The following is a 27,754-nucleotide window of genomic DNA, read 5'->3' as shown; positions in this document are numbered from 1 at the left end:
GAAGAGTCACATATCTAATTCACGTATTTCATTTGCGCACTTTGGGCTTTATCCGTAAGGCCACGTTGCGCATGCCGAACGGGCTATCGGGCAAGGAAGTCACGGCCGGCGGCGTCATGATTCTGGGGCACAGTATCGAGAGGCTATTCTATTGCAGCTGCGATCATATAGCTACAATTGGCCTAGTTTTGATTAATCGTTTTGTTTCGAAGACCGATAAGGGCAGCGCGAGAGCGGCAAGGCGCGATTCTCCCGCAGACACCGAAAGCTGGCGTCTTATCGGACCTCCTCTAAAATGACCTTGTTTGCACACGGCAGCAGCTCAGGACGAGTAGGGCACAGACCTCCGGTCCCTGAGGAGAGAACCGCGCAGCAAGCAGATCAGGGGCGCGTCTCAAAGGCTGCAAAGGCGCGGCGCTAATCCATAATGCATAGGGCAGTCTGCTTGGTACAAACGTCCGAGTAGGATACCAGTCCCAACATAGCCAGCCAAACAACAGAGCAACAGCAGCAACAAAAGCCGAGCTGGAGCCAAAACTGCAGAGCGGTGGAGCGGGTCGGGGTGTGATACGGAGGAGGAGAAGAGTGTGCCGTAATGGTACGTGCAATAATTTAGCACGGTGAAAGTGACGTAATAAAAAGACAGTAACGAGGGAGAAGCACTTACGATAACGAATAAGGGTAAAAGGCTCCAAGAGTTAACGAAAGTACCTGTATGCTTAGAGGCCAAGCGTGGTTAAATCTCAATCACAAGCGGGATGCGAAAAAGGAGGCCGATGCGCTACGAAACCAACCCTTTGCCGCACGTCTGCGGTCAGACTGTCATTTGGACAGGGTTTAAATTTCAGTAGTTTCTTTATCGAGGGCTATGTTCTTTGCTGCTTCATGGAGTCAGCCGACTTCTCTTTTGTATGACAGTGTGGCAGAGATGAAAAGCGTACAAGCGCCTGCTCAAAATTCATGCACTTTTACGAAACAAGGAAGAGAACCACGTCAAATGTAAGCATGTCACGCATTGTTCCACTGAAGCTTTTCTTTCAAATTTGAAGCATACCCACGACTCGAACATCTGTTCGATAACTAAATCACAGGCGCCAGTGCCGTCACAAGAGGTTGACGGATGCGGAGTGCGAGCATCGGCGATGCCGGCAGACGCGGCAGCGGCGGCAAAACACGTCGAGTGCGGGGGGGCGTGTGTGGCAAGCACGTGAGCGTGTGGTCCGGCGTTCGAAAGGCGCAGCAAGCCGGGCCTATCGAACGCGCCGGGCCATCGACATCGGGAGCGCATCCGCACGGGCCACTCGGCGAAGTTGGCCCGCGCGGCGCCAAAGTTGCACGCGCGCGCTGGGGGCCCCGAGGGGGCGAGACCCACCGTCGGCGTCCGAGTATCCCCAGGCGGGCTGTTCCTCCTGCGGCTGCGACATGGGAGCTCGTTCCTAAGGCACGGGGCGCCGAGGGCAGCGTAACTGATCCGGGAGCTCGGAGGCACTTGCGACGTGGGCAGCTGCGGCGGCGGTGCTCCTCTCGTGCAGTGCGGCGCCGATCGTTGTTGTCAAAGCTGCTGCGACCTGCTGCGCGCGATGAGGGCCCGACGCCGTGAAAGCAGCAACTCGCCGGCTGAGCCAACAACTTTGAGCTTTCATACTTTTCCAGCCTCCTGGGCACCCCCCTCTCCTGTTCCGATTCGCTTCCCTATTACATCCATTCGGATGTGCGTACGCGCGAGGGAGAGAGCGCGGACTCTCGGTGGTGATGCGCGCCGTCTCCTCGCACTGATGCGGAGGCGCACGGCGCGTGCGCGGCCCCCTCGCCTTCCCACCGGGCATGCGCGCTGCGCGGCTGTCCTCGCGCCGTCCGCCAAGGGCGAGCATCTCGCTGCTGCTGCTGCCGCCGGCGCTGCTGCGGTCCGCGGAGCCATGCGGCACCTTCGCGCGGGCCCCGGAAGCAGCTTCGCGCCCCGGTCAGCGCCCCGAGGGCTGATTCATTTCAGAAATGTGAGAAGGAGGACAACTGGTGCCCCCACATCCGCGAGCGGAGAGATTAAAACGGCCGCACGCCAAGCGCCAGCGGAAACCGCTCTGCGGGCTTGATTGATGTCCATAGATGGGCGCGAAAAAAAAAAATAAACGCAATTATTGAGCATCGCAAAGATAGGCGACGGAGCGGATTGCGGAGGCCTCATATACGCCCCTTTGAGCCCGAAGCGTATCGAGAGAAAATGCGTTCTGAAACTAGCACTTTCGCGCATCTCTATCGCAGCCCTGCTTTACTTTGACGCATCGTTAGTCAGCTGCCGAGGCTTCTATCTTGATGTGTGCTGGAAAGTAGTTACCCCATTTTTCCTTTCCTTTCCAAGGGCGTATTTTAGCTCAAAACAAAATCTCCATGCCAGTGATGCCTTCAGCATTGCTTTTATTGTGATGAATTGTGTTCAGTTCGTTTGTTTTGAATTGAAAGAGATGCCTGTGAGCATAAGATTCTCCCGATTAGAATATGCGGATGCAAAAATCAGTACAGCATTTGCAATAATTTCGTGTCTCAGAAGAAGGAGCTATGTGGAGTCGAGTCGAATATAGTGAAAGCTCACGATACCGGGCTTGCTGGTTTATCATTCAGCAGACAAGAACAGCAGCGCAGACCACGGACGATGACGCAGGGAAGCGCACGTCCTTTTTTTTCTGCGTCCTTCTCTTCGGCTTGCGTTGTCGCCCTTGGTTCTGGAATAGTGAATGGGAATATTCCTTGTGGCACTTGGGATATCCTTCGTGGAGCGGTTCCTTTTCTCTGTGAAATGGTTCATGTTTTCTGCGTCTAAAATTGCAAAGGTCCCATGACGACAGAATATAAAGATCTAAGCTCTCGCGTACGCTTTATTATTTCATTCATTGTACTTTTACTTTCTACGGTCCTCTACCAAGGGTGAGGGCACGCAACGTGGGCACGTGAAAGCATTTTAACACTGAGAAAACATATAGATAAAACTCCCCATACGTAAGACGTGAAGACAACGGACCGTGCCCTAGACATCGCCCCCTTCGCTGTCTTGATCGGGGTACGGTAAGAGAATGCCCTATATTCCAAAACGAACTGTCGGGGACAAAAGTTTGCGGGACGCAAGTTCTCGGAAAAACGTTGATGAATGGTTCTAGATTAGTTTCGGCCACCATGAATCCTTTAACGTTCACCGAACTTTTCGCGAGGCAATCACGAGGCCGGGTTCGAACTCGCGACCTGGTGCTCTGTGGCAGAACGCCATAGCCTCCGAGCCACGCGCCGGTGGTCCGTTTCAGACCCCCTTCTCCCCATAGGATTTAGTCCCATACGAGGCAAAAGGTAAATTTAATTCGCATAGAAATTTTATGAGTTTGCAAGCAATGCTGAGGCACGCGATCGGGATCTGGCTTTGGTAGTCGAGGGCATTGGCGTTTGGTATCAAGGCATCGAGCGTTCACAGCACGGGCGCTCGAGGAATAAATTATCGAAGATCTGTCTTTAGGGTATACCTGGTACGATCTCTTTTAACGACCTGTTCTGTTTTTGTTCCATCGTCGCGGCTCACAATGTGATTTCACAATTTTTAAAAAATCCGCCTCGTGCGCTCAGCTCCCGCTGAGCCCATGACCTGGGGTAAAAACAGAAGCCGAAACAAGTAGCTGTCGCAAAGGAAACACATCCCAAAAAGAAATGCGAGCACTTAATTTTTCCAGCGGCTTTGACTAAGCAGGCAGGGAAAAACATGCATCCGGTGCATTAACACGTTAATTTCCGGTTGCCCTCTATATTTTTTAAATTGCGCAACGCATGGCTGTGTGCCAAAAACAAACAAAGACAAACGCAGCGTTATGCTGCCTCTGAAACACATGAACAATGCGGTTGGCCAGTGAAGCGAATAATAATGCCAGCCTGATCGACCAGAACATGTTGTACCGGAGACGCCAAATAAAGGGAGACCGGGTTCTGTACAGAAAAAGCCTCCAAGTTCGTCGAGTGATGCATGGATGACCGCCAAGCGATTTTGTCGTCGGCACAGCGGTTGCTGAAATAAGTTCCCTTGATACAGAACGAATAGGCGCTCTCTTTCCCAAGCTCCGACACAAAAAGCAGGATGTCGCCCGTGTGATGGACTGCTGAAACACGAGGCACTCCCGTCTGTTCATGATCTCGGTGCCTTTGTGTCCAGCTTGTACCATGCCGTGAAGAGCATTGTCTGGGTTGTAGGCTACATATGCAAGGAAGGGGTCCCGACGTCGATCTCTGCCGGAGAAAGAACATTTTAGCTAATTTTATTGTAAGTAGCGAGATAGAGCCTACGTATAGGTTATGAAATAGCTAGAGCGGCAGTTCAACACTTACAAATTAGAATCACCGCTTGACCGTGCCAAGTAAGCTATCCTCGAAAGACCTGTTTAAAGTCTGTGTGCTGGCATCGAGGTGATGTTTCTTATTGGTGCAAGGAACCAGCATGCAGACCGGTGCTGGAAATTTCCCTTTCGTTTCTTTTTTTGTCCGAACCATTTTCTCCGTCGAGATGTTTGCTCCTGCAAATTGCAAGAATTCAGAATTAAGTATTTCCTTCACTGTGACTGTCACACTAGCCACTAGTGGTTGATGAACTACCCCGTCTCAGTGTCCGAGTTCAGTGCACGTTCAAGAACCTCAGGTGGTCGAAATTACCCGGAGCCCTCCACTACGGCGTCCCTCATAGTCCGAGTCGCTTTGGGGCGTTAAGCCCCACAAAACCATACCAAATATTTATTCATTTTATTCCCGCAGGTGTGATTCCCGTAGGAAACGCACTGGAGGAATTAAGGAGTTGTTGTTCTGTGTATAAGCGTTGGCAGAGAAAAATTAAAGAGTGCAGCGAAACAGTCCGATCTGCATTTTTTTTTTCGCAGGATTTACACCGACACTTAGCTGACTTGTTGCGCGTCAACTATCCACAGATCACACCCGCCGTTGCTAAGGCGTTCAGCTGGAAAACAAAAATCAGTTTCGATTTCCAGCCGCGGTGGCCTCATTCTGAAAGAGGCGATATTAAAAACGCCTCTCTACTGGGGTTCCCGTGCTCGTTAAGATGGTGGAAACAGGTTTCGAGACCTACACTGCGCCATGCATTATATCGCAGGCGCATTTTTAACGCGTAAAAAGATACACTCATTTTAAAGACACATATTGCACTACGAACACTTCCTTCCGAAACACCGAAGCGGACATGAAAAATGTTTGCGTATCTTTGACTAGCAGGCCCCAAATTTGCGCTCGTAATGGTAAAACATGAAAGCCCGAACTTGCCACTGCAGGCACGCAAGCGGCCTTTTATTCTTGGGAAGCCATTTTGACAAAAGATGACTAATAGACGCAAACAATGAAACAACCAAAAAAGGTGCTAATGCACTTTTCTTTTTTCTTTTTTGTTCTTTTTTTTTTGCGAAAAACAGGTCGAAAGGCCACGCGGGGAATGCGCCCCTGTTCTTCCAGCAACGAACTGTGCAATGCGGGTTTCCATATCTTAGAGAAAATTGGGAGCCCGGGCATCTTGCATGGCGTTTGTTTGCGATAGGAACTAGGTCAATTCTATTCGTACGCTCTTATTGCTTCCCGCACCAACCGTGGTGGTCCTGTAGAAATGGCATTTTGGTAATGAACGAGAGGACGCGACTTCGATTCCCGGCCGCTGAGGCCGTTTTTTGGTTGGAGCCGGTAATGCAAAGGTACTCTTCTACAGAGATTTCGGTGCATATTGAACTACCCGATATGAACACGAAATTGTTATGAAGCAGCTATCTCGTCTTCGGCACGTGAAAGCCTATGAATAAGCACTGCTCCTGGGTTGGGGCTAATTTATTGCTTCCAGGTTTGAGCTGTGCAGCTTAAGAGCGAGGTGGTGCTCGGTAAAGTGCACCGGAAGCCTCTCGGCATGACCGTGTGCAACTCAAAACACCTTTCCTTTCTTCCATTCTTGTTAAATTTCTTCAGGCGTTCACTTTTGATCGATAGAATAACAGCGGCGCTGAAAGCGCGCCGAATACTTCGATCGAATAGAAATTAATTTACGCGTATGCATTTTTTTTTTTTGTAAGCCATGCATGCTATCGACCCTTCGCACCGCGTTTTTCACGATCAACGGCTCTTGGCCCTTGGCAGGATTGTCGCATTTTTTGCTTCGCGCAACAGACGACTAGCATCGAGGAGCTTAGGCATTCGCGACCTGTCCTACCCTCTCAGCGTCACGAAATCGATGCATCGGGCAAAATAATTCAGATGAGAGGCGAAAATGGAAAGCGTGACTCCCGGAAGCCGCGCGATCCGATTTTCAAATCGCCTGAAACTGCGCTGCTTTGCGAGATAATCCTGTCGACGAATGCTCTCCGTTTTCTGCCCTCGCGTGCATGTAGCTATCGCTAGCAGGTAAACCGTGTCCCTGTCATCATGCGGCTGTATACGTACTGGTCTTGACGCGTCTGACAGACCGGGATGAAAAAAAAAAAATCAACGCTGTAAGAGGCCTCGTTTCCCTCTGCGCTTTTTTTTTTCTATACCCCTCCCCATTTGCCCCGACAAGCGTGCTGTATATGAGCGCGGCACAAAGAATTAGATGTTGCGTAAGGACTTAATGCTCTTGCCAGTAGCAGATGACATCGCGGGTCTGTATGCTCTGTCACCGGAGTACACAACGTTGCGAGCAGTCTTACCGCGTTCACGCACACCCTCTTTCATCTACTGTCCCGAATGTTCAGCCCCGCTAGCCTTATCCGCGCGATCCCCCGCAGTGCTGCTCTCGAAGCGGCTTACATCAGGGGCATCCGTGATGACAGCCCGATGAAAAAAAAAAAAAAAGACAGCTGACTCCCCCTCCTGCAAAGCGTCATCAGTACGGCCAATGAGAGTGCCATATAAAGTACTGCTTTGCTGTCACTGCCGTGTAATGTCTCGTCACTGTAGGGAGAGAGAAAAAAAGGACAGAAAAAAAAAGAAGGAACAAAAGAAAGTGCCGTTAGGTACAGCAACGAAATGGCTTCAATAAAAAAAAAAGAAAACGGAGGAAAACGAATACGAATTAGAGAAATGGCTGCAAAATGTTGCTGAAAAAAAATTGAGAAAGGGCACGCATCAAACTATACTGTGAAGTAAGGACTGAGTAGCGTGTGGATTTTGATGTCCACTTTGTTTTCTCTTTGATTTTATTCACACATGCAGACAAAAATATCCATCCATGTTAATGCTTCGGTTCGTCCAACAAAAAGCTGTAAGTTCTGAAAGCCTGAAGGCTCTCCCAAGTCGGAAGGGCTCTCCTGCGGCTCCTGAAAAAAGAAGAACGTAATAAGAGAACACCACAAAAACGAAAAGAGAGATTAGAAGATGAAAATAAGGATAAAAATGAAGCTAATCGTGAGTGAGTGAAGAAACTTTATTTCCGCCAGAAGAAGACCCGTGCCCCTCCGGGTCCGCACGCAGGCGTCCGGGGAGGGGCAGCGTCGCAGCTGGAAGACTAGCAACGGTATAGTCGCGCAGCTTCTGCTGCCAGGCGGGTAGCGTATCGTTGTATGCTAAGGTCGGCACTTCTGAGTATGGTCTCCCATTCCTCTGCATTATTGATTCTGCCATATCCTGGGGCACTGGGGCATCTCCATAGTATGTGTTCGAGTGTAGCGGTATGCCCGCAGAACTCGCACACCTCCGCATCCTCCCTCGTGTCACCTCCTGTCCAGCTCCTCCAGAGCGGGGATGCGAAGTTTCTAGCTTGGAGTCTTCTCCAGTCATAGGCCTCAGCCGAGCTAAGCGATCTATCCGGAGGAGGATAGATCCTTTTGTTCTTTTTCTGAATGTCTGTGATGCTATTAAAGGTATTGGTTTCCTCTTTAGTGCTGAATTCGTATGAGGTGTCCACGGCTCCCCGAGGTAAAGAGGAGCGGGCGAGCCTGTGGGCGGCCTCGTTTCCAACCAGACCCGAGTGGGCTGGGGTCCAGATAATTAGAATATTGTGGGCTGGGATAAAGTCTTTTAGATATTTAGCCGCCATTTCGTGGATGCGTCCCTTGCTGTAATTTCTAATTGCGGCTTTGCAGTCGCTTACTACATATTTGGTGCCTGGCTGAGTTAGAGCGATCGCTATTGCAACCTCCTCCGCCACAAGGGGTTTTAAGTCAAGGTGTCTTACAACGCGTAACGTTAATTCCCGCTTGTTGCTTGGTTCACGATTAGCTTGAGTCACCGTAGCCGTCGGGGACTCAAGCTAATCGTGAATCAAGCAACAAGCGGGAATTAAGCCAACTTTCTGTTTTGCACTTGACCCACGTATTCTTCCACAGAAGAGCCTACAACCCGCACACTCGTCTCTTTGGCTGCAGATTTACAGTTACGAGTGCAGTAGATACACGAAACAAAGCGATCTTTTCCTTTGTAGTTTAAAATTGACCCAAATTTTTATTTCCCGTTTTACACTCCACTAGCCTTCTTTCGCTCGATTCCAAATGACACAATCTATTATGAATCGTGTGGCACGGAAGGCGCTTTTTGTAGCCATTGTTTCATTTCATCGTAAATCCAAGCGTGTGCTCAAGGTGCACTCGCTGAGGGGATCGCCATCTCCTGAACAGCAAGTAGCGCGGGGCTCGACACAGGCGCGTCCAGTGCATTAGAAGAAAGTAGACAATGCGCTGAAAGACCAAGGGATACGACCGCACAGTGACAACACGGCTTCGCAAGCTGCATCCCCAAGAGCAAACCGTCGCTGAACGAGTGCCAGGAGCGATCACGTTGAGAAAAAAAAAAAAAAAAAGCGGAGATAGGATGTGGGAAGGTACTTACTGCACCAATGAGCCCAAATCCGAACTGTTCCAGCAGCAAATAATTTCTGCAAGTCTATTCTTACAACAGACTAAGGCGCGTTGGTCGCCCGTAAATGCGAAGGAAGTGTCACCAGGACTTTAAACAAGCCAAATACATTTTTTAAAATCTTGTCAGATATTATTCCAGATTTTAAGCAGTTCTTGATGGTTTGAAACTTACGCATGAGAGGACCGATGTAAATGGTCCACGCTGTGGCTTTCCAGCACACTGCTTTAGTGGTCGCCAGTTGAAATTGGGAGGTATGGCATGCACATGCTTTGTGGGGATATTTGCTGGTACGGCCAATTTTGCGAGTCACGTTTAAAATCCTTGGACCCAGATCTGAAGCTCCGGCTTCCATCAGGCCAACCACGACGAGAAGAAACTTTACTGTGTCGCTTCTGGCTTGGTGTAGCTTTCACCAACCATTACTCATTCTTAATCGGTATGGCTGAGAGCACTGCATGTGCCATCTGCGGGCATGACGAGAATATAACCCACATTCTTTGTGACTGCCCTGCCTACACCACCGAAAGGCAGTCTCTCAGTCGTGCGCTGGAGCGCCTAGATCCACGCCCACTGACGGAAATGAACATTCTCGGCCACTGGCCGCGGCGGTCGTCGGCGGTGAAGGCCTCCAAGGCACTGCTCCGCTTCTTGAGAACTTCTGACCTGCACGATAGGCTGTGACTTCAACGAACACTGGCGTTTTAGAGTGCCTTCAATTTTCTCCTACTCTCTTTTCTCTTTCATTTTTTTTATCCCCTCGCCCTTTTCCCCCCGTGTAGGGTAGCAAACCGATTATTTTTCCGGTTAACCTCCCTGCTTTTCCTCTTCTACCTCCTCCTCCTCCCCTCCTTGCTGGTACGCTCTCACAAGGATACACAGCCAATCCTAATTTATCCTAAAACAGGCGGAATCGCGCACTTCGAGCTGGGCAGCATGGTCCGTCTACTTTTGTCCCCACCTGGACAAATCGTAGTGGGGAAGGAGAATCGCGAGTTACACGGACATCCGGCGCAATGACTGAGTAGTCATTGCGACGTCGTTAGAAACGTGATCCAGACTGACTGGCTCCCACTGAACGCATGTGACTGAAAATGAGCCAGTAATGGTCTAACGTTCGAGACACTCGTCATGTATTTCGCATTCTTATCGTACATGAGATGTGTTGTTGCCATTTGTTACCCAATATTAGTTTTCTCATATAGTTGTTCTTTTAAGAAATGTGTTGTTTCCCATGTGTTCTTTCTCGCATTGTATACGTTTTTCTTGGTGTATTCTGCATTTGTATGCCCATCCTGACTGGGCCAAAACATTGGCCTGCTGTATATCTAAATAAATAAATAAATAAATAAATAAATAAATAAATAAATAAATAAAAATGCATGCTTCTATATGGCATCGCGGAAGTGCGGGTATTTAGGATCATATCCTTGCTTCTCACTTCAGAAGTGCCAGCGCGTGAAGCGGCGCTGGAGTGAACGGAGGGCGATCACTTAACTATTTCCGTTTACAAAGAAAGAACGGCACAAAGGAAACAAAATCGTCGTCCCTGCCGAAGGAAAATTGCGCGCAGATCTTAGGCAATCCTTTCAACGGGGTGAGTACGTGGCCGGTGGCATCCTGGCAGCATTGCTAAAGCGACTCTCCTGACGCGCGGAAAGGTGAAAACGTTGTGCGGACGTACGGATATGCGTGGCCTTAAAATACGCGCCAGTTTAGCACGAAGAAATGAACGCAGTAAAGGTTCCGACCTTCCCATTGATCAATGAGGGAACAGTCGCACTGGTTTCAATTTGAGCTGCGATCATATGATTAGCAGATAACAGGGAGACTCAGACATTTCGATTGGTGCGAATTTCTTCCTCTGTGGTCTTCCTTCGCCCTGGCCGTCCGCATACAACTGGCGAAGGTCATAACGGGCCCTATTCGCCTAGGCATGGGCATGCTTTACGAACTGCTCTCCTAACGTCTCTGCGGCCAAGGAATTTCCCTCTTTCCCAGCTGACAGCTGTCAAAGACGCGTCGCAGGAACCGCGCTTGCGTCGTCAGAAGAATACCGGTCGGTCGGGGGGAAGAACGTGGGGGGGGAGTGCACGCTGGGCGTGGCCGGACGCGCGCCCGGCGATGGCACGCGCCTCCGCCCCAGTGAGCCGCAGCCACGCGCGGTGCTGGCGCGCTCGGGGCACTGTCACGCTGGGAGACGGGCCGCCGCCGCTGGCGCGCGTCGCCGGCTGCCTCATCCACGGCCCGCTGACCGCGCACGTCACGAGCCGCGTTCTCCGGGCATCCTCTTCGGTGGCTTCTTCCGACGGCTCCGTCGAAGCGGCCGCCCGGCAGCGGCAGGAGCGCGATCGAATGTCAGGGCGGATGGGGTGAAGGAGCGGCGCCTTTTGTTCTCCCCGAAAGAGAGGGAATGCGCACTACGAGCGCACGCTGGGCCGGTTACGCTAAGCCCCACGCCACGCCATCGAAAGGGCACCAGGACGGCGGCCCCGCACCCCATCCCCGTAGTGCATGCGCCGCGGCTCTTGTTCCGCCTTCCATGCCATGTCCCTCGCGCACCGTACAGCTTGGGTACATCGCGCACAAAACTCGTCATTCAGCCACGCTATGTGTAACCATCGCTAGGGGCGCCCTATTAATTTTTTTTCGTTAACATCCCGTTTTCTTTCAAACTTTCTTTCAGGCAGTTCACCGCTAGTCTTTAAGTGACCAAGCCTGTTGCAGTTGGGCTCAGGTAGGCATTGTCCCTGCGTTTTTGTTTTTGCCCGAAGAGTTTTATCTTTTATCAGAGCGTTACACAAGACAAGAAAGTATGGCGTTGCTCTGAGGGTTTCCCGCTAAAGATGCGTTACGACTAGATGTCATTATGCTAATGGCAAACATCTCGAATAATAAGAAAAATACAATGGATATAGATTACGACATCATATACGAAGTGATATGGCACAGCGCACCGTTTCTTCATTCCGTGATTAAACCAGAAGAGCTTCAATTAAAAAGGAATGGCCCGTGGCCATTTTTTGGGGAAGAAAAGGAGATGAGGAAGAGATCGTTGTAATTCAAGGATGTTAGTGTGTGTCGGCGATTCTCGGAGGACCTCAAATGAGGTTGTCTGTTCCGAGGAGATGTTCTATCTTCGTGTTTGGCGATTATCTGGTTTTGAATGCATTGTGATGACATGACTTTCTGGACCAGATCCCATCGTATTCAACTTTCTTTCTTTCTTTCTTTCTTTCTTTCTTTCTTTCTTTCTTTCTTTCTTTCTTTCTTTCTTTCTTTCTTTCTTTCTTTCTTTCTTTCTTTCTTTCTTTCTTTCTTTCTTTCTTTCTTTCTTTCTTTCTTTCTTTCTTTCTTTCTTTCTTTCTTTCTTTCTTACTTTCTTTCTTTCTTTCTTTCTTTCTTTCTTTCTTTCTTTCTTTCTTTCTTTCTTTCTTCCTTCCTTCCTTCCTTCCTTCCTTCCTTCCTTCCTTCCTTCCTTTCTTTCTTTCTTGTTTTAATTTAATTTCCAAGAATTGAGGTTGACTTAAAAGCCGCAACAAAGCGGCTTGTCAGCCGTCAACCCCCGTCGATATAGCAACAGCTTAGACGAATGGCACACAGTCACATTATTGCAAGCAAAACAGAAGTCGCAAACCAGGCGACGCAAACATGATAAAATACATTACTTGAGAATTTCGTGCCTTGAGCAAATAGGAAACGCAAAAATAAAAATAATAAATCTGATTCAAAAGCATGAAATTTTAAATGCGCACAAAAGTTCGCATGTAGCACTTTTAACACCCTGCACAGATTACAATGTACAAAATTTTACTGCAGATATAGTATTGTTGGGCAGTGAGGTATCTTACTGGGGAGACATACCTTGATTGGGAGACAGTGTGACTGGGTGTGTCAATGCCATCGTTATTGAGGGTGTCAAGTAACCTTGGCAGTGTACTTTTTTAACATTTGTGAACCATAGTTGGACCGGCATCGAGGTATATTCCGAAATTATGATCTTCTAGTATGGTACGTGGAATCTTTTTGCTCTAGATAGGCTAAATGCTTTAAGATAGCAATATTTTCCTTAATGCTCAGGCAGTATTTACGTAGAAGTCTGTGGTGTATATGTGCTGTACCTTGGGTATGTTATAATTGGTAAATAAGTTAGCAACGCGTTCAGTACACGGGACATTGGCTATTACGCGCACTATATTTTTCTGAATTAGAAATACCTTATTCAGGTTTGGATCCGTCGTTGCACCCCAAACAAGATGGCAATAATTTATACGGGGAATGAACAAAGCATAGTTTTACTCCTGTTGGAACAATATACCTGTTTCAATTTAGTATGCCTGTTACACGGCTGACCTTTTGCAGTACAAAATTTGTATGCTCATCCCATTGTAATGTGCTCGTAAAATAGGTTCCAAGAACTTTGACAGAGTACGCGAGTTCAAAATTTGTAGGATTGTACTGCAAGTTAATATTACTAGATATATGTGTGCCCTTTGTAAGTAAGAAAAACTATAGCTTTTGTTTTCGCAGTATTTATTCATAGAAAGTTATGTCCACACCAGACTATGAGTTCATGGAGAGCTTCATTAGCTTTGTTAAAGAGGTCAGGGGTTGGAGCGGATGACAGAAATATGTTAGTGTCATCACCATACATTATCAATTTTGGCTGTTTATGCATAAGTGTAATGTCATTTATGTACAGGTTGAATAGAACGGAACCCAGCATGCTCCCTTGCGGTACACCGAAGATTATTTCTCGATCATGTGATGAAAAGCCATTCGAAACAAACTGCTGGCAGAAACGTCGAGGCTAACGAAAAAGATTCAGCTTCTGTTAAGGACAACGCAGCGAGCTATGGAAAGAGAAATGGTAGGTGTAACGTTAAGAGACCGGAAACGGGTGGATTGGGTGACATGTGGATTAATGACATGTGGATTAATGACATCCTAGTCGAAATCAATAGGAAGAAATGGGCTTGAGGCAGGGCATGTAATGCGAAGGCAAGATAACCGCTGGTCCTTAAGGGTAACGGAGTGGATTCCAAGAGAAGACAAACGTGGCAGGGGGCGGCAGAAAGTTCGGTTGGCGGATCAGATTAAAAAGTTTGCAGGGAACACGGTGGGCGGAGCTGGCCAAGGTCAAAAAGACTTGGGAGAGGCCTTTGCCTACAGTGGGCATAGTCAGGCTGATGATGATGATGCCGGCAGCACTCTAGGTAAGACTGTAGTAGCTGAAGAGGGAGGCTCCGAATACCATATCGTTCAAGTTTGTAAATAATGAGAGTGTGATTGATGAGATCAAAAGCCTGAATAAAGTCGACGAAAATACCGAGAGAAAAGTTTATGCTTAAAACTTTAAGGCGGAAGCCTTTAATGCCTCATCGTTGTAAGCAGGAGCTGTCGACAGAAATGTCACGCTTTTCAGTTGGTCGAAACGGTCGTAACGTCACAGTGCGCGAATTTCAAAGGGATCGTATAGTGATGCTCCAAGTAAGTTTGAGTTTAGTTAATTGCTTACTTAACCCAATCAGTCCAATTAACCTTTCTAGTCAGACCAGATAAATAAATAAAGCCGAGTAAGAAATTGGCCGAGCTTGGGAATCGAACCCCGGTCTCCGGAGTGCGAGTCGAGCACGCTACCACTCCGCCATGCCAGCTCGATGGTTTGGAATGAACAAAGGTGCATCTAGTGAATACGGTGTCTTCGTTCACTCCCATCTTCCTCCCTTCCCGTTACGGCGAGGTTCAGGTGTGCACCGAGATATGCGAGGCAGATACATTTCCTTTCCTCAAAAACCAATTTACTGACGAGCAAGGCGTATTTGTCCGCGTTTCAGATTGGTCCAAATTGTCGTGATGTCACCACGCGCGAATTTTGACGGGTGTCCACCGAAATATGTGAGACAGTTACTGTGCAACTTTCTTTCGTCAAATACAATTTTCGACTAGTGTCTACTGAGATATGCGAGACAGTTACTGCGTAATTTCCTTTCCTCAAATACAATTTTCATTTTCTTCATTACGGCCCCTCTTTCTTCTTTCACTCCACTTCCTCCTTTCCTGTACAGTGCGGCTCAGGTGTCCACCGAGACGACAGAGAATTACTGCGCCATTTCCTTTCCTTAAAAAGCGTTGCGTTCAAAGGGCAAGGCATCGCGCCGAACGGGTGGTGGCGTTCAATAGACTGCCTGGAGCAGCGCTGCAACACGCTGTCGCGTTCCGTGCACTCCTAAAGGCGAAGCTTAAGCGTCATTAATTGGCAGTTAATTAATGCACCAACAAAATGTGAAGTGAACAATCGCGTAGCAGAATGCAGCACTCAGGCTTTCGCCTTTCAGCACTTTAGCCGCGAAAGTTCCTCGTAATTTTTTGTAAGGTGTGTTCCTTGTGATGTAGAAGGGTTAGCTCTGTACATTTATTAAGGCGAAAGCCTTTAATGTCTCATCGTTGTAAGCAGCAGTTGTCGACAGAAATGTCACGCTTTTCAATTGGTCGAAACGGCCGTGACGTCACAGTGCGCGCCAATTGTACTTTGCTAGTAACCATGCAACCAATTGAAGGGATCGTGTATAGTGATGCTCCAAGTAAGTGGGACTGAGCTTAGTCAATTGCTTAATTACCCAATTAGCCTAATTAACTTTTCTAGTCAGGCCGTATAAATAAATAAAACCGAATAGGAAATTGGTCGAGCTCGGGAATCGAACCCCGGTCTTCGGAGTGCAAGACGAGCATGCTATCCACTCCGCCATGCCAGCTCGATGGTTTGGAATGAACAAAGGCGCGTCTAGTGAATACGGTGTCTTCGCTCACTCCCATCCTCCTCGCTCCCCTTCCGGCGAGGTTTAGGTGTCCACCGAGATATGAGAGACAGATACATTTCCTTTCCTCAAAAACCAATTTACCGACGAGCGAGGCGTAGAACCGAATGGGCGATGGCGTTCTGAGGACTCCCTGGCAGCGTTGCAAGATGCTGTCGCGTTCCAGAGGCGAAGCTTCACATCTTAACCACACATCAGTGACCGCACATTAGGTCAAAAAAGTGACCCCCTGAATTTTGACGGGTGTTCACCGAGATATGTGAGACAGTTACTGCTTAATTTCCTTTCCTCAAATACAATTTTAATTTTCTTCATTACGGCCCATCTTTGTCTTTCTTCTTTCACTCCCACTTCCTCCCTTCCTCTACGGTGCGGTTCAGGTGTCCACCGAGATGACAGAGAATTACTGCGCCATTTCCTTTCCTGAAAAAGCGTTGCGTTCAAAGGGCAAGGCATCGCGCCAAACGGGTGGTGGCGTTCCGTGGACTCCCTGGCAGCGCTACAACACGCTGTCGCATTCCACTCCTAAATGCGAAGCTTAAGCGCCATTAATTAGCAGTTAATAAGTATTCAGGCATTAATCAGTAATTAACCATTACTTAGTGATTTGTCATCACTTAGTAATAAAGTACTCAATTATATGTGACGCCACCAGTGCCACAAAAGCAGCGAAAGTGGTTCGGAAAACGCTTTCGCCTCTATGCACTTTAGACAGTCAAAGTGCCCCCTGAATTTTTTTTTTTTTGAAAAGCATAGTGTGAACTACTTGTGAGCTGAAATCTAGAACAAAGAGAGGAAACTTGGTTCATGATAATCTTCTTAAGGTATTAGGAAATATGGGCAGCAGAGACATGGGTCTATAGTTCTTTTTGTCAAGTATATCTCCTTTTTATATATAGCTATTACTTTCTCTGTCTTCATTATATCTAGGTAAATGCCTGTGGAAATGGCCAAGTTATAAATATTGGTCAGAACTTTCCGGATAATATGAAAGGCTTCAGAAGCCTTTCATATTATCCGGAAAGATAAAGGGTGCGTGAGTGCACCATCTGTAACATTATCTGTTAGGGAAATGAAAATGCTACACAGTGGATAGCGGTTCTGTGGATACACACGTGCTTTTAAAGCGGTTTTACCTTTTTTAGTACTATGAGATTGTTGACATTGCGCATGTGCGCTGTTTTTTCGTGTGTGTTGTTTTCGTGTGTGTATATTATGGCATGCTTCTTCCTAATAAAAAATCAGTTGTAAGTTCAGCTCTGTGTGTGTCTTGTCTCCTTCTTAGTCTGTGTGTGTTTGCGCTGTAAAACCATCACTATGAATCTACACCAACTAGTCCAATCTGCAGTTCTTCTACAGATCACATGATATGCGCTTATCCATTAACCGACTTACTCCTCCTCCACGACGTGACATCATCTTTAAAAAGAAACCTTTCTTTTGAGGCAGCTTAAAGATATCAAATTCGCTAGTATACCATGCCTCGGTAAGCATGATAATATCACAATGAGTATTCGTATCAGAAAAAAACTTTCAATTTCTGAGATCTCGCTCATGTCCAGCATTCTTGGGCAAAACTTTTGAATATTGGAATATTGTGAGGTACTTCCGATCTTCCGATCGGGAAAAAAAATCTTGATTTTAAATTTAGTCCGGCGCTCGCATTGAGTAGTCGAGACTGCCGCAAAAACCAATTGTGGCACGTTTTTGACAATAAACAGCCGGAAACTACACGCGTCCCAAGGAGGGACCTGCGGGTATATTGATTGTTATGGTACAATCTTACGATATGCGAAAAAATTGCGTTCATAAACAACTTGTCTTTGAAAAAAATGCACCTGTCCTGACTTTCCGGATACGGTCTGATAAAGTCCGAACAGTGACTGAACCCAGATGAAGAACGAAAGTTTTAAGGACGTCTGCCGGGCCTGCCGGGCGTGCCGGCGCATATAAACGCTCTTGTGGTAGGACTCCTCCCATGCCTCCCGGATGACCCGTAGTCATCCTAGTGAAAGGATAAAACATGGCTACATATTAGCAGACACGCCATTTGGTTCCCTGTGCATTGGCTCTGATGGCGCACCAGGAGTCATAAGGACAGGCATGCAGGCCTCTTATGACTTGCTTTCAGCCTGATCATGATGCAACCCTTTGGAAAGCTACCTATTTGTGGGTGGCACACGCAGCACACGCAGATCAAGATATAAGGGTTAGGCAGTTGGCACCACGCAAGTCCTTCGGGCGCAAGAAAGCTGCTGTCTATACGTACATGAAAACACAATTTCATTAAACGGTAGCCGATCAATACATGCGCTTGCGACTACAGGGCGGTTGACAATTGGTACTGAGTCTGGATTCCTCATGGAATCGACCATTTTCAAAAGTCTCTAGGTCGGCTTCCCCGCATAGCTAATTAGTGAACAAATGGACAGAGATGAAGCCCAAGTGCTTGGCAGGAACGCGCAGTGTCATCACGACAGTCGCGTCAACATCATCGCCGTCTTAAAACGCATGAACTGCGCCTGTGTTTGCTAAATCTTAAATGGGCGGTTTCACCATTATTTGATCACGCAGCATTGCTATGAGGCTGACTTAACGTTGCTGAGCAGGGCCCATTACACACCTCCGCTTTTTGGATGCGGATCCTACCGCTCTGGGCAGCCAGCCTTTGACAGCGTGACGGGCTCAGGAAATTTGCACGGTATGTTTCAAGTGGATGGCAGAGGAGGGTTCTCGTTTCTAATAATATACGCTTTTCTCTCTCTCACTTTCAAGGGAAGTGCGCCGAGCCCACCGCAAGATCCCCCGTTACATGCATGTATACATATAGGAGGCACGCGCACTTGAGAAACCCTTCATCGCGGTTGGAGCATTGAACCATTTCCTGCACTTGTGTCCTGGGGCTGGGCAGCCGCGCATTAATAGGGCGTTCCTCGTGAATACTTCATCTATTTTCCTCAAGCGTTTTGTCAGCAGTGTCGGCCAACTTCGGCCTACTAGGATAATCCGTGACACACAGCGTTCACCGCAGAAAGGCGTCATGGAGGAGAAAGCTGCGCCAGGGATAACGCCCTCGCGCCTGCAGCCCGCATGTCATGCCTTAATTGTTAACACAATTAGCGCCTTGAGCTCCTTGTCTAACGATCGCCCCGGTGGATAACACGCGCGAAGGGCAAAACTGAGCTACATCGGTTCCATCTCGTCTCTTCGTGCTAGAATTCAAGAAAAACCTTTTGTAGTCAAACACTTTCTTCTTACAGTTACCTCGCCGTTTTCTGTTTGTCCTCAATTTTTCTGCGAACAGAAGTTTAACGAGGTTTCTTAAGCTGTCTCGGCACCAGATCGTGCCTACATTAACGAGCCTGACTTCTAAGCTTTTCCTCATTAAATTCTCCGTTTCATGGCGGCGTATAGCTCGATATCGAAGTGTCCGAGCGGAATTAAAATGTGTGGTTTATTGCCTTGTAGAGGGAGTGGCGAGAGGCGAGAATTCTAAGTTGATCGAATCGGTCATCAATACGATGCAAATTTACCAAGCGCAGTCAGAAACGGAGTAAGGTGAGATGACTCTCCCAGTCCAAAAACAGTACCAGTGTCAAAATCACCATGCGGATAATTACTGATCGATTATGCCACCTGAAATCGTCAGAATCGACCAGCAATTATGCGTATCCGTTGTCTAGCATCCTGTACACAGAAATGGTTTAAATGATTTGGTCATGCAGGCAATGAAAAAAAAAAAAAAACGAAACATTCAGCATGCGTGATTTTTTATCTCATTGAATTAAAGCACACGGAGACAGCTCATACACTGTTGTCAGCACGTATTGGCGGGGTTGACCACTCTGAACAACCTCCAATGCACCAGCCACTTTACCGTTCTTGTTGCTGTTGTTAAGCGCTGTTGTGATAGCTACAGCAAATGACGTGAACACCACGACATAGCTGGACGAATCTGCTAATTTCCGGAACGCACCAAAATTATCGGAAACGGGACAGCTACGAACACCACAGCGCCTTGCTTTGTAAGAAAAAGAAAATCTCAAGGAGCTCCCAGACGCACCGATTTTTGCTGGGCGGGAATTCACGGTTTTACTTTACAGTAGCGAGTGCAAGAACACATGCTGCTACATAACGCCTGCATACAGCGAACGTGCAGAGAATATAAATGGAGTGGAAAGAGGGTGGGTCTGTAGGTAATTGCTTCTGTCGTCAACAATTCGAAAGGAAGCCCGTGTACGAAAACGGGGCTACGGCTGGAGGGCATGCTTTTGATTCCTCGTCTTTCTTTACTTTTGCACTACGTACACAAAATATGCATGGATAGGAAGTGGGCGCACCCTGCATGCATAAAAGAAACTTAGAGCTGTCGCGATTCTTTCGAGCGGCACTCCGAGAAACGCGAGAAGACAACTTAGAGATGAGGAACGTACAAACGTAAAAAAGAAAGAACAATTTTCAGGTAAAATTTATTGGAATTCAACTGCCGCACTCCCTGGCGAAGAGAGATAAAGAAAAAAATGCCCTTTGTGCGGGTGCACTCAATTGAACCAGGAGAGGAGAAATAAAAGTAGCAAGCAATACAACAGAAGCAGAGGAGAAAAAGACGAAAATATAAAGACACAGGAGAGGCGATGATTACGACTATTGCTTTTAAATGAATCAAACGGCGCACGAAACGTGATAAGAAGAAAGTAAGGATGATAGGAACTGTCATCTGAAAAAAGGCACGACGCCCACTTGCTCGAATCGCATAGCAGAGAACAACGGAACGGGAGAAAGGCATAACGTACGAGACATCGCAGAAAAGATCTGAGCCCTGTGACCGCACAGTAATTCAAATACTGCTGCCAGCTTCATTCCGGCCCTGCCTCCTGGCGACAACGAGTCGGCCGCGTGAATTCTAGAGCATACAAAACTGATGGCAGTTGCTCATCAGCACAGCCTCCAATAACGTGGCTACAGCTCGAGGGCTGTCAAGAGTTTGATATCGCAAAATGTGTTCTAGCATCCCATGGTTGGTTTATGGTTTATGGGTGTTTAACGTCCCAAAGCGACTCAGGCTGAGGGACGCCGTAGCGGAGGGCTGCGGATAATTTCGACCACCTGGGGTTCTTTAACGGGCACTCTCATCGCACAGCACACGGGCCTATAGCATTTCGCCTCCATCGAAATGCGATCGCCGCGGCGGGGATCGAACCCGCGTTTTTCGGGTCAGAAGCCGAGAGCCATAACCACTGAGGCATCGCGGCGGCTAGCGTCCCATCGTAGCTGCCGCAAACGTTGCTTGACACTCGTCCTAACCTGCAACGTCGACCCAGTACATGAACCCACAATCTATTCGAACTAGAGTACCAATTAAGCGCGGACCATAGTGTTTGTTACTGTTAACTAGAGGGAAAGCTGGCGGCCCTGCACTTCATCCACCATGGAATGCCCGAGGCATGCTGTGAAGACATGCTTCAGGTTGACATCTGGTGGCTTGTTGACTGTACTACTGATTTGATTTCTTGGTTGTTCAGTTTCGTTTTCACTGCTGTTTTGTGCGCTTTGTCGTGGTCTAGTTATCCAGCTACGCATCCAGTTAATTAGGGATCCGAAGCATCCGAAGGCGCTTGACTCGAAGTGAGCTGAGCCCAATGTCTGGTGCCTGCTAGGCCTGAAGCCCGTTTGCCCCATCGCTTGGAGCCATTTACGCAGCAAACTGACTTTGCTCAGCGGGAACCTGTGCTACCTGAGCATTGAATGGCGAAGGAAGGTAAAGTTTTTTACAAACTGAGAACTCAACAGTCTGTTACTGTGACCGCTCTGCACATTTCTCGTAGCAGTCTGAGAGATGCTTTTAAAAGCGCGAAGTGCCTCGATAAGCGCAACTTATGTTAACCGTACTCGTCGGGGATTGCATTTGCTTCATTTCGAAGTCCGGCGGTAGCTGCTCATTGCATTCAGGCAAGACTTCTACTGCATGAATTAATTAATGCAAATACCCACATGTTGCGCTTGTCACCATGAAGACGGCCGTCACTTACGGGTAGGAAAGGTTAAAGCTTCCTGAATTCATGCTGTTCTTCTCAAAATCTGTAAGCGTAGCGTCAGGACATAATGAGAGCCGGCACTTAACACGTGCAAAATAGTTTCTCTTAGAAAAGTGAAGGTTCGGGCAAGTTTTTCATGGCACGAACCAAAGCCAATGCACGAACATGGGGCACGAACCCACAATAGCAGACGACACTATTGAAAGGTTTCTGTTTTTTACAGTGCGAAAGCGGAAGATTCTATAGCGTACTATTTTGCTTTTGAAAGAATATTTGCTCTGAAAAGTGTGTTCTATAACGGAAAAAAAAATTGTTTTCCACGGTTAGCTATATTTGGCGACGTGAAGAGAAAGCCCCCTCTCACCATGGCCAAATTCGGCGCGCGCTTACGCCTCTCTGCTTTTGTGCTCATTTATTGTAATGTACAGTAAGCATATTTTATCACAGGACACATTGATTGTAAAACAACGTCTTCTTACAATATCTTTTTGCAAAAAATTCTATTCCTGTAGTCGTAGTTATGTTGTAGGGCTAACACTAACTAAGCCAAGAAAGATACTTCTGTCTTCCCGGCATTCCCCTGGTAGAGGAAGTGCCTTTTAAGAAGTTCGCATATACAGTGGCGCCAGCTTTTCCTCAAAGTAGTATAAAGAAACTCTATGGCACGGACCACAGCTAGGGCCTTGTGTTGACTCAGGATTGAAGGCCGCGGAACATTCATGGGTGTTACAGAGTTGCGGGTGGCAGCATTTACGCGGTCGTGAATGGCCTGTCTCGCACAGGGCACATCATGCGTAGTCTGTGCTATGAACTGAGCTCGCCTCGCTACTTGCGGTGCCAACATGGCCCGAGGTGAAAGGGAAATAAACTTCCATGACTCGACGTACAATCGCCGATATATTAAAAACGAAAACGCGTGAACGAGACCCGGAACAAGTGAAGCATGAGGAAAAGGCCGAGTACGAAGGCGAGGATGGCTCAGCAAGAAAGAGGACGGCGAAGAAAGAAAAAAGTAGCGACGAGAAAAAGGAAAGAAAAAGTTGCAGCAGGTAACATAGAATAAGAATAAGAAATGATGTTGGAGAGAAAGCAGCGCAAAATTGGAGGAAAAAGTATAAAGAGCGACGAAAGTTCTTATGACGGCCTACCAGTGGGTGCCCACGGACTCCATCAGCAGTGAAAGCGAAGATACGTTTATTATCGCGCTAATGAGCTCGGAGCCCACCCTGCCACTATGGAAGCGTACTCTCAGGCCCCGTGGCGTTCTTCTGGGTCGCTTGGCTCGGCAGACTGCAAGCCACGGGAATAACGAAGACGGGGAGGCCAAATACAAAGTCATTAAGAAGAATGCGATGACATGACGCCGAGCAGAACACGAGCCGACGGGGACAATACAGATGAGGTACGGAAATGAAAAAAAAAAAGTATGCAAGCGAAAAACAACAGAATGAAGTATTCCGCAAAAAGAGGACCTTAGCAGGAACAGAAGATAAAGGAAGATAAGGTGAAAAGGTGAAGGGCGAAGGAAGCTGACACCAAGCAAAAAAAAAAAAGGAAGAAAAGAATACGAATAAAAAAAGAAAACTAGGAGCTGATCAGCCTTAAGAAGGGAAAAGGCGCAAAGCGCTTGGATCGAAGAAGGATCAGCGGAAGAGATGAGAATGAAGAAAAGGCGAAGGAAGATGTCTCTATCAATAACATCCCTCTTTCTTTTTTTTTTATTTTCTGCCCACATAAGTTCTCGCATGCGAAGCGGCTTAACTTGCTTCGAAATTCTCAAGCAGCATTTTCAGAGCTAAGCTTAGCCTCACATACACTGCAGGTAAAGCTGCTTTGCTGTGCAGAGCTTACAGCAAAACATTATGAACGCGTGGACGACCGGGCCCATAATAAGGCCGAGGCGTTCAGCATGGACGCTGGTGGACATTGCCAAAAATCGATTAAAAACCCCAGAGAGATTACGAAGGCATATATTATAATAACTTTAGTCGAGGTGAGTAGAACGCTACCCTTGAGTGGCGAGGTTATTTCTCATAACAAGGTTTTCGTGGCGCAGTCAATTTCCTTTTTGAAAGGGATGGTTCGCCGGGAAGGGGCCTGGGTGAAGAGCAAACTTTGTCCTATGGCCGCCTCCGTTTTGTTGATCTTGGGACAAGGGGGGACAGGGGAGAAGGGATAGCGAGGAGTTGAGTTCTGGCCAGTTAGTCACTGCCTGGATATGTCCCTGGCAGGCTATTACAAGCTTTGTCTGCGCTCACTTGCGCACCAGACCGAGCAGGTACTCACACACAAAAAAAAGAAAAATCGGCACAGGATCGCTCGCAGAATACTATAGGCTAAGCCTCCAAGCTTCCTCATTACGCTTCAGAAGCGGCGCTCTAGTTCAGTAAACCAAACCGGCTAAGTAACGTTGAGCTTAGAACACAGTGAAAGTAATGATGTATTTCATGGCTGATGTTCATCTGTTTTTTTATACTACTAAAAGCTAGGCGGAAACTCGAAGAGGAACCAGTGCGTTATACTTTCCACTAAGTTTTTTATGGCTTTGAGAAATCAAAGTTGCAACACGAAAACGCAAAACAGCTGACTACGCTTTGTAGTAGCAAAAATGTAGATACTTGTCTCTCCTACAGCAGCTGGGATAAAAAATAGAACTGAATATTGCGAAGGAAAAAAGAACATTGTCATGAAAAAAGCAAAAATCGAAGATTTTCGCCCTCCTATGGGACACATAAAATACAATAGTTACCCACGCACACACGCGCGCGCCACGGCTTTTTGACCGAAAGAGGACGGTAACGAGTCAAAAGGGTAACAGGTAAGAAAAAAGTGGTAAGGCATTCAAGGGCGGTAGATGTTTTTCTAGAGCAGTTTCCAGACAGCAAGCAAGCAGGGTGACGCTCTTCCGTGGAGATAGCCAGGAAAGTAAAGGGGAATGCTGTGGGAGCAGACTACAACAAGTGTCATGTGGAACCACGCCTTGAGCAGCTTTAATGTGCGTGCACTATGATCACTTGTTCATTTACAGATTTCTTTGGCAGCTATAAACTAAAAAAAGTCTCCAGAAGTGGTTTTGATGATGATAAATTTTGATGGCGCAAGGGCGTCTGAGGACAAAGAGCGCCACGGCACAAGGTGTTTATCGTCTACTCAAGGTGGGGTCAAGGACCCATTTCCCAAGTATTTCACCTCACAGAAGACGAGCAACAGGCCAGAGGGAAAGCTTGTACCCAATGTATCACCGGTGGGTACCCCCGCGGCACTGGGGATCGAACCCCGCAGCTCCCGCATGCGAGGCGGATGCTCAAACCAATAGACCACCGCAGCGGTTCTGCTCCCAATCCTGCATCTAACTATACATAACTATTAACACTTTCTCTGCGTCGTGGGTCACCGGTGGGTCACGTCGTGCATTCATGCTGTGGGAAAATGACTACTGAGTCGCGCGATGAATCCGTGGGTCAGCTGTAATTTATCAAAGAGCCTGCGAAAAGCACACATGCCATGTCGGTGTCACCATTTATTGGCAGTTCCAAATTGTTGGCTTCGTCATGGCTTCCCTTTCACTGCAGCTGTCACGACGCACGACGTACCCAAGAAAATTGTCACGACGCCCCAAAGAAAATTAAAGGCAAGCTCGTGCATCCATGTTACTTTATTCTCCCGCCTGTCGCGTCCGTCATTATCACGCTTAAACTTAGATTATTCATTGCGGCCGCAGCTAGCCACGAGAACTGCTGTGAACGGAGTGCGAAAACGGACAGTTCCCCCGAGGCTCTTGTTTCATGACCAAAGAAATAAGCCGAGACCGTTGATCGAAGTTGGCCGTATTAAAAGCGACAAGCACTGGGCCCCGCGCCCGAAGCGAAGTTACGGCTTTCCCGCAACCTTCCCTCTCAGCGCCCGTCTAAAGCTCAATCGCGGTCACGGTCACTAAGTAATTCCAGGCGAAATACGGCGGCGCGAGCGAGTATACGCGCGCAGAGCGAGCGCGCAGGCGGCGTGAAGAGGAAACTCTGAATAGGGAGAATATGCAAGGGCACGGACACGCATGAGGTGGCAGAGACAAAGCTTGGAACCGCGCGCACGTTCGTCGAAGGCATGACACGCATGCGCTCGCCATTGCAGCTGCCAGCACCGCTTTCGGCTTTCACTTCTCTAGCTGGCGTTGCGTCTCTGCTGGCTCTCGGTGCAGTTTACAGCAGGATGTTCTCGGAGATAGAAGCAGCAGAGGCAGAAGTAGCTTCATGGCGCGCTAATGAGTATGCAAATGGTCTAGCGAACTTCCCGCGGCTTAATGTCAGTCACATGAGTCGTAAAGAATGCGCGACTAGGGCTTCCGTTTGAGCTATACCTTATTAATTTTTTCAAGAGAGGCGAAGGCATGTTCAACCACCATTGACATCCAGCGCTATATGGCCTCCCCATGCGACTGAAAAGCGTGCCCCGCAATCACTCGTCGCAACAAGTATGTGCATCAAAATCAAAGGTGTGCCGCTGGGGGGGGGGGGGGGGGGGGGGGGGAAGAAACAATATGAGAGCCCAGATGACATATAAATTCAGTTGCGAAAGGCGAATAATAAAAACTAAGAGTAAACATGATGGTCGATTTCCGTAGTTAGACCAGATGCGAATTAGGTCCACTAGCAGTTCGGTTTACACTTCGGTTCTGGTGTTCAGATCCAGTGTTCATGGATGGCAGTTGTTCGGATAGCGATAATGGATTAATATCCATATATGCGGAATTGGTCATTCACTACATTCATGGATCCCCGGGAATCCTCCTACCACACCCGGCGGAGTGGTGCAGCGGCCAAGCGATGCGCCACTGCCCTTCTATGGCTTGTGCTGCTAAAGGTGGAACCTGGGTTGCATGGGTCAGGGTTGCGATCCAGGTTGCTCTTCCGGAGCAGCCTCTCATGATTAATTGAGCTATCACCTCACACGGGGGGGAGGTGAGCAGCCTGCCACAAACAGGCTTAAAACAAATAGAAAGACAGATAGGCAAACAGACAACGGCTAAATGCCGGTAATAGTCACTATAAGTACTAGGGCACTAAAACGACGTATGCGAGTGTTTAACATGATGTTAGCATCTTTCAATCACACTGTAGCACGGAACCTGTACTAGCATGCAGCTGAAAAGAGCAATTGTCAAACTCATACAAACAGCACATTTTTAAGATCTGAGATAGAAGATGAAGGGATCCCCGAGACAGAGTATTCAGGCAAATCATTCCACTCATGCATAGTCTTAGGGAAGAAGCTCTACTTGAATATGTTAATCCTGGAAGCAATTTCGCGCACTTTCCGGGAATGGTCTGTGCGCGCAGATACACAGGTTGTTTTTTTAGATATCTTAGTCGGCGCCTGTTCTGGTGTTAAGAACATTATAAAACAGCGAAAAATGCAAACATTTCTATCTTGTTTCGAGCAGCGGCAACCCCAAGTGTTTAGAAATATCTTCAGATCTTTTTGAGAAATCGTAGTCCCCTGACACAAAGCGAGCAGCACGCGCCTGTATGCGTTCAAGTTTTGCTATGTTTGCTTTCGATGACTGATCCCAAGCACTGCACGCGTATTCGAGGATGGGACGTACATTCGACAGATATAATGCTTCCGTTAGATTAACCGATGCCTGATTAAAATTTCGCCTTAGGAAATTTAAAACTCGGCGAGCCTTGTTCTGTAATGTACCGGAGCATTCCAAGACAAGTTTGCAGAAAAAACAACCCATAAATATTTTTATTCTGTTGTGACTGAAAGTTACACCCACGACATAATTGGTAAGAATTGGCTATTTTTCAGTTGTGAACCTCATAAGATTACGTTTAGATAAATTAGGACATCTTCCAGGAGCAGCACCAAAGCCAAAGGACAAGGAGAAGAGGCCAGTAAAGAAAAATGGGGAACCATGCAAGTACGCTATGAAAGAAAAATGTAAAGCGATGTCAAGCCCAAGGTGTGCGAGAGAGAAGTGAAAGGATGCTTTCAGACGTAAAGCGTTACTAACTTTCCGCGTGCAGCGACTCTTATTTAGAAAAAGAAACCATATATATGCAGGCA

The 27,754-nt window shown here is 47.7% G+C and overlaps 2 protein-coding genes across 2 annotated transcripts in view; one reads left to right on the top strand and one right to left on the bottom strand.

Annotated features, from left to right (window-relative positions):
- Positions 1-1,659, bottom strand: part of LOC149350800 (carbonic anhydrase 1-like) — an 85,626-nt gene extending 83,967 nt beyond the window's left edge. The window contains exon 1 of the mRNA XM_089579937.1: positions 1,373-1,659. Within this exon, the coding sequence (XP_089436063.1) occupies positions 1,373-1,424 (52 nt within the window). The 5' untranslated portion in view covers positions 1,425-1,659. The remainder of the gene's footprint in view (positions 1-1,372) is intronic.
- A 9,300-nt stretch (positions 1,660-10,959) lies between these two features.
- LOC149350799 (uncharacterized) overlaps positions 10,960-27,754 on the top strand; it is a 32,702-nt gene continuing 15,907 nt past the window's right edge. Inside the window, exon 1 of the mRNA XM_089575567.1 lies at positions 10,960-11,192. Coding sequence (XP_089431693.1) covers positions 10,960-11,192 — 233 coding nt within the window. The remainder of the gene's footprint in view (positions 11,193-27,754) is intronic.

The sequence above is a fragment of the Amblyomma mixtum genome, chromosome 3, assembly GCF_055824585.1.
Source record: "Amblyomma mixtum isolate Tamu chromosome 3, ASM5582458v1, whole genome shotgun sequence".
Taxonomy (NCBI): Eukaryota; Metazoa; Arthropoda; class Arachnida; order Ixodida; family Ixodidae; genus Amblyomma; species Amblyomma mixtum.
The sequence above is the reverse complement of the archived record's forward strand: the minus strand, read 5'-3'. Positions and strand labels throughout refer to the sequence as shown.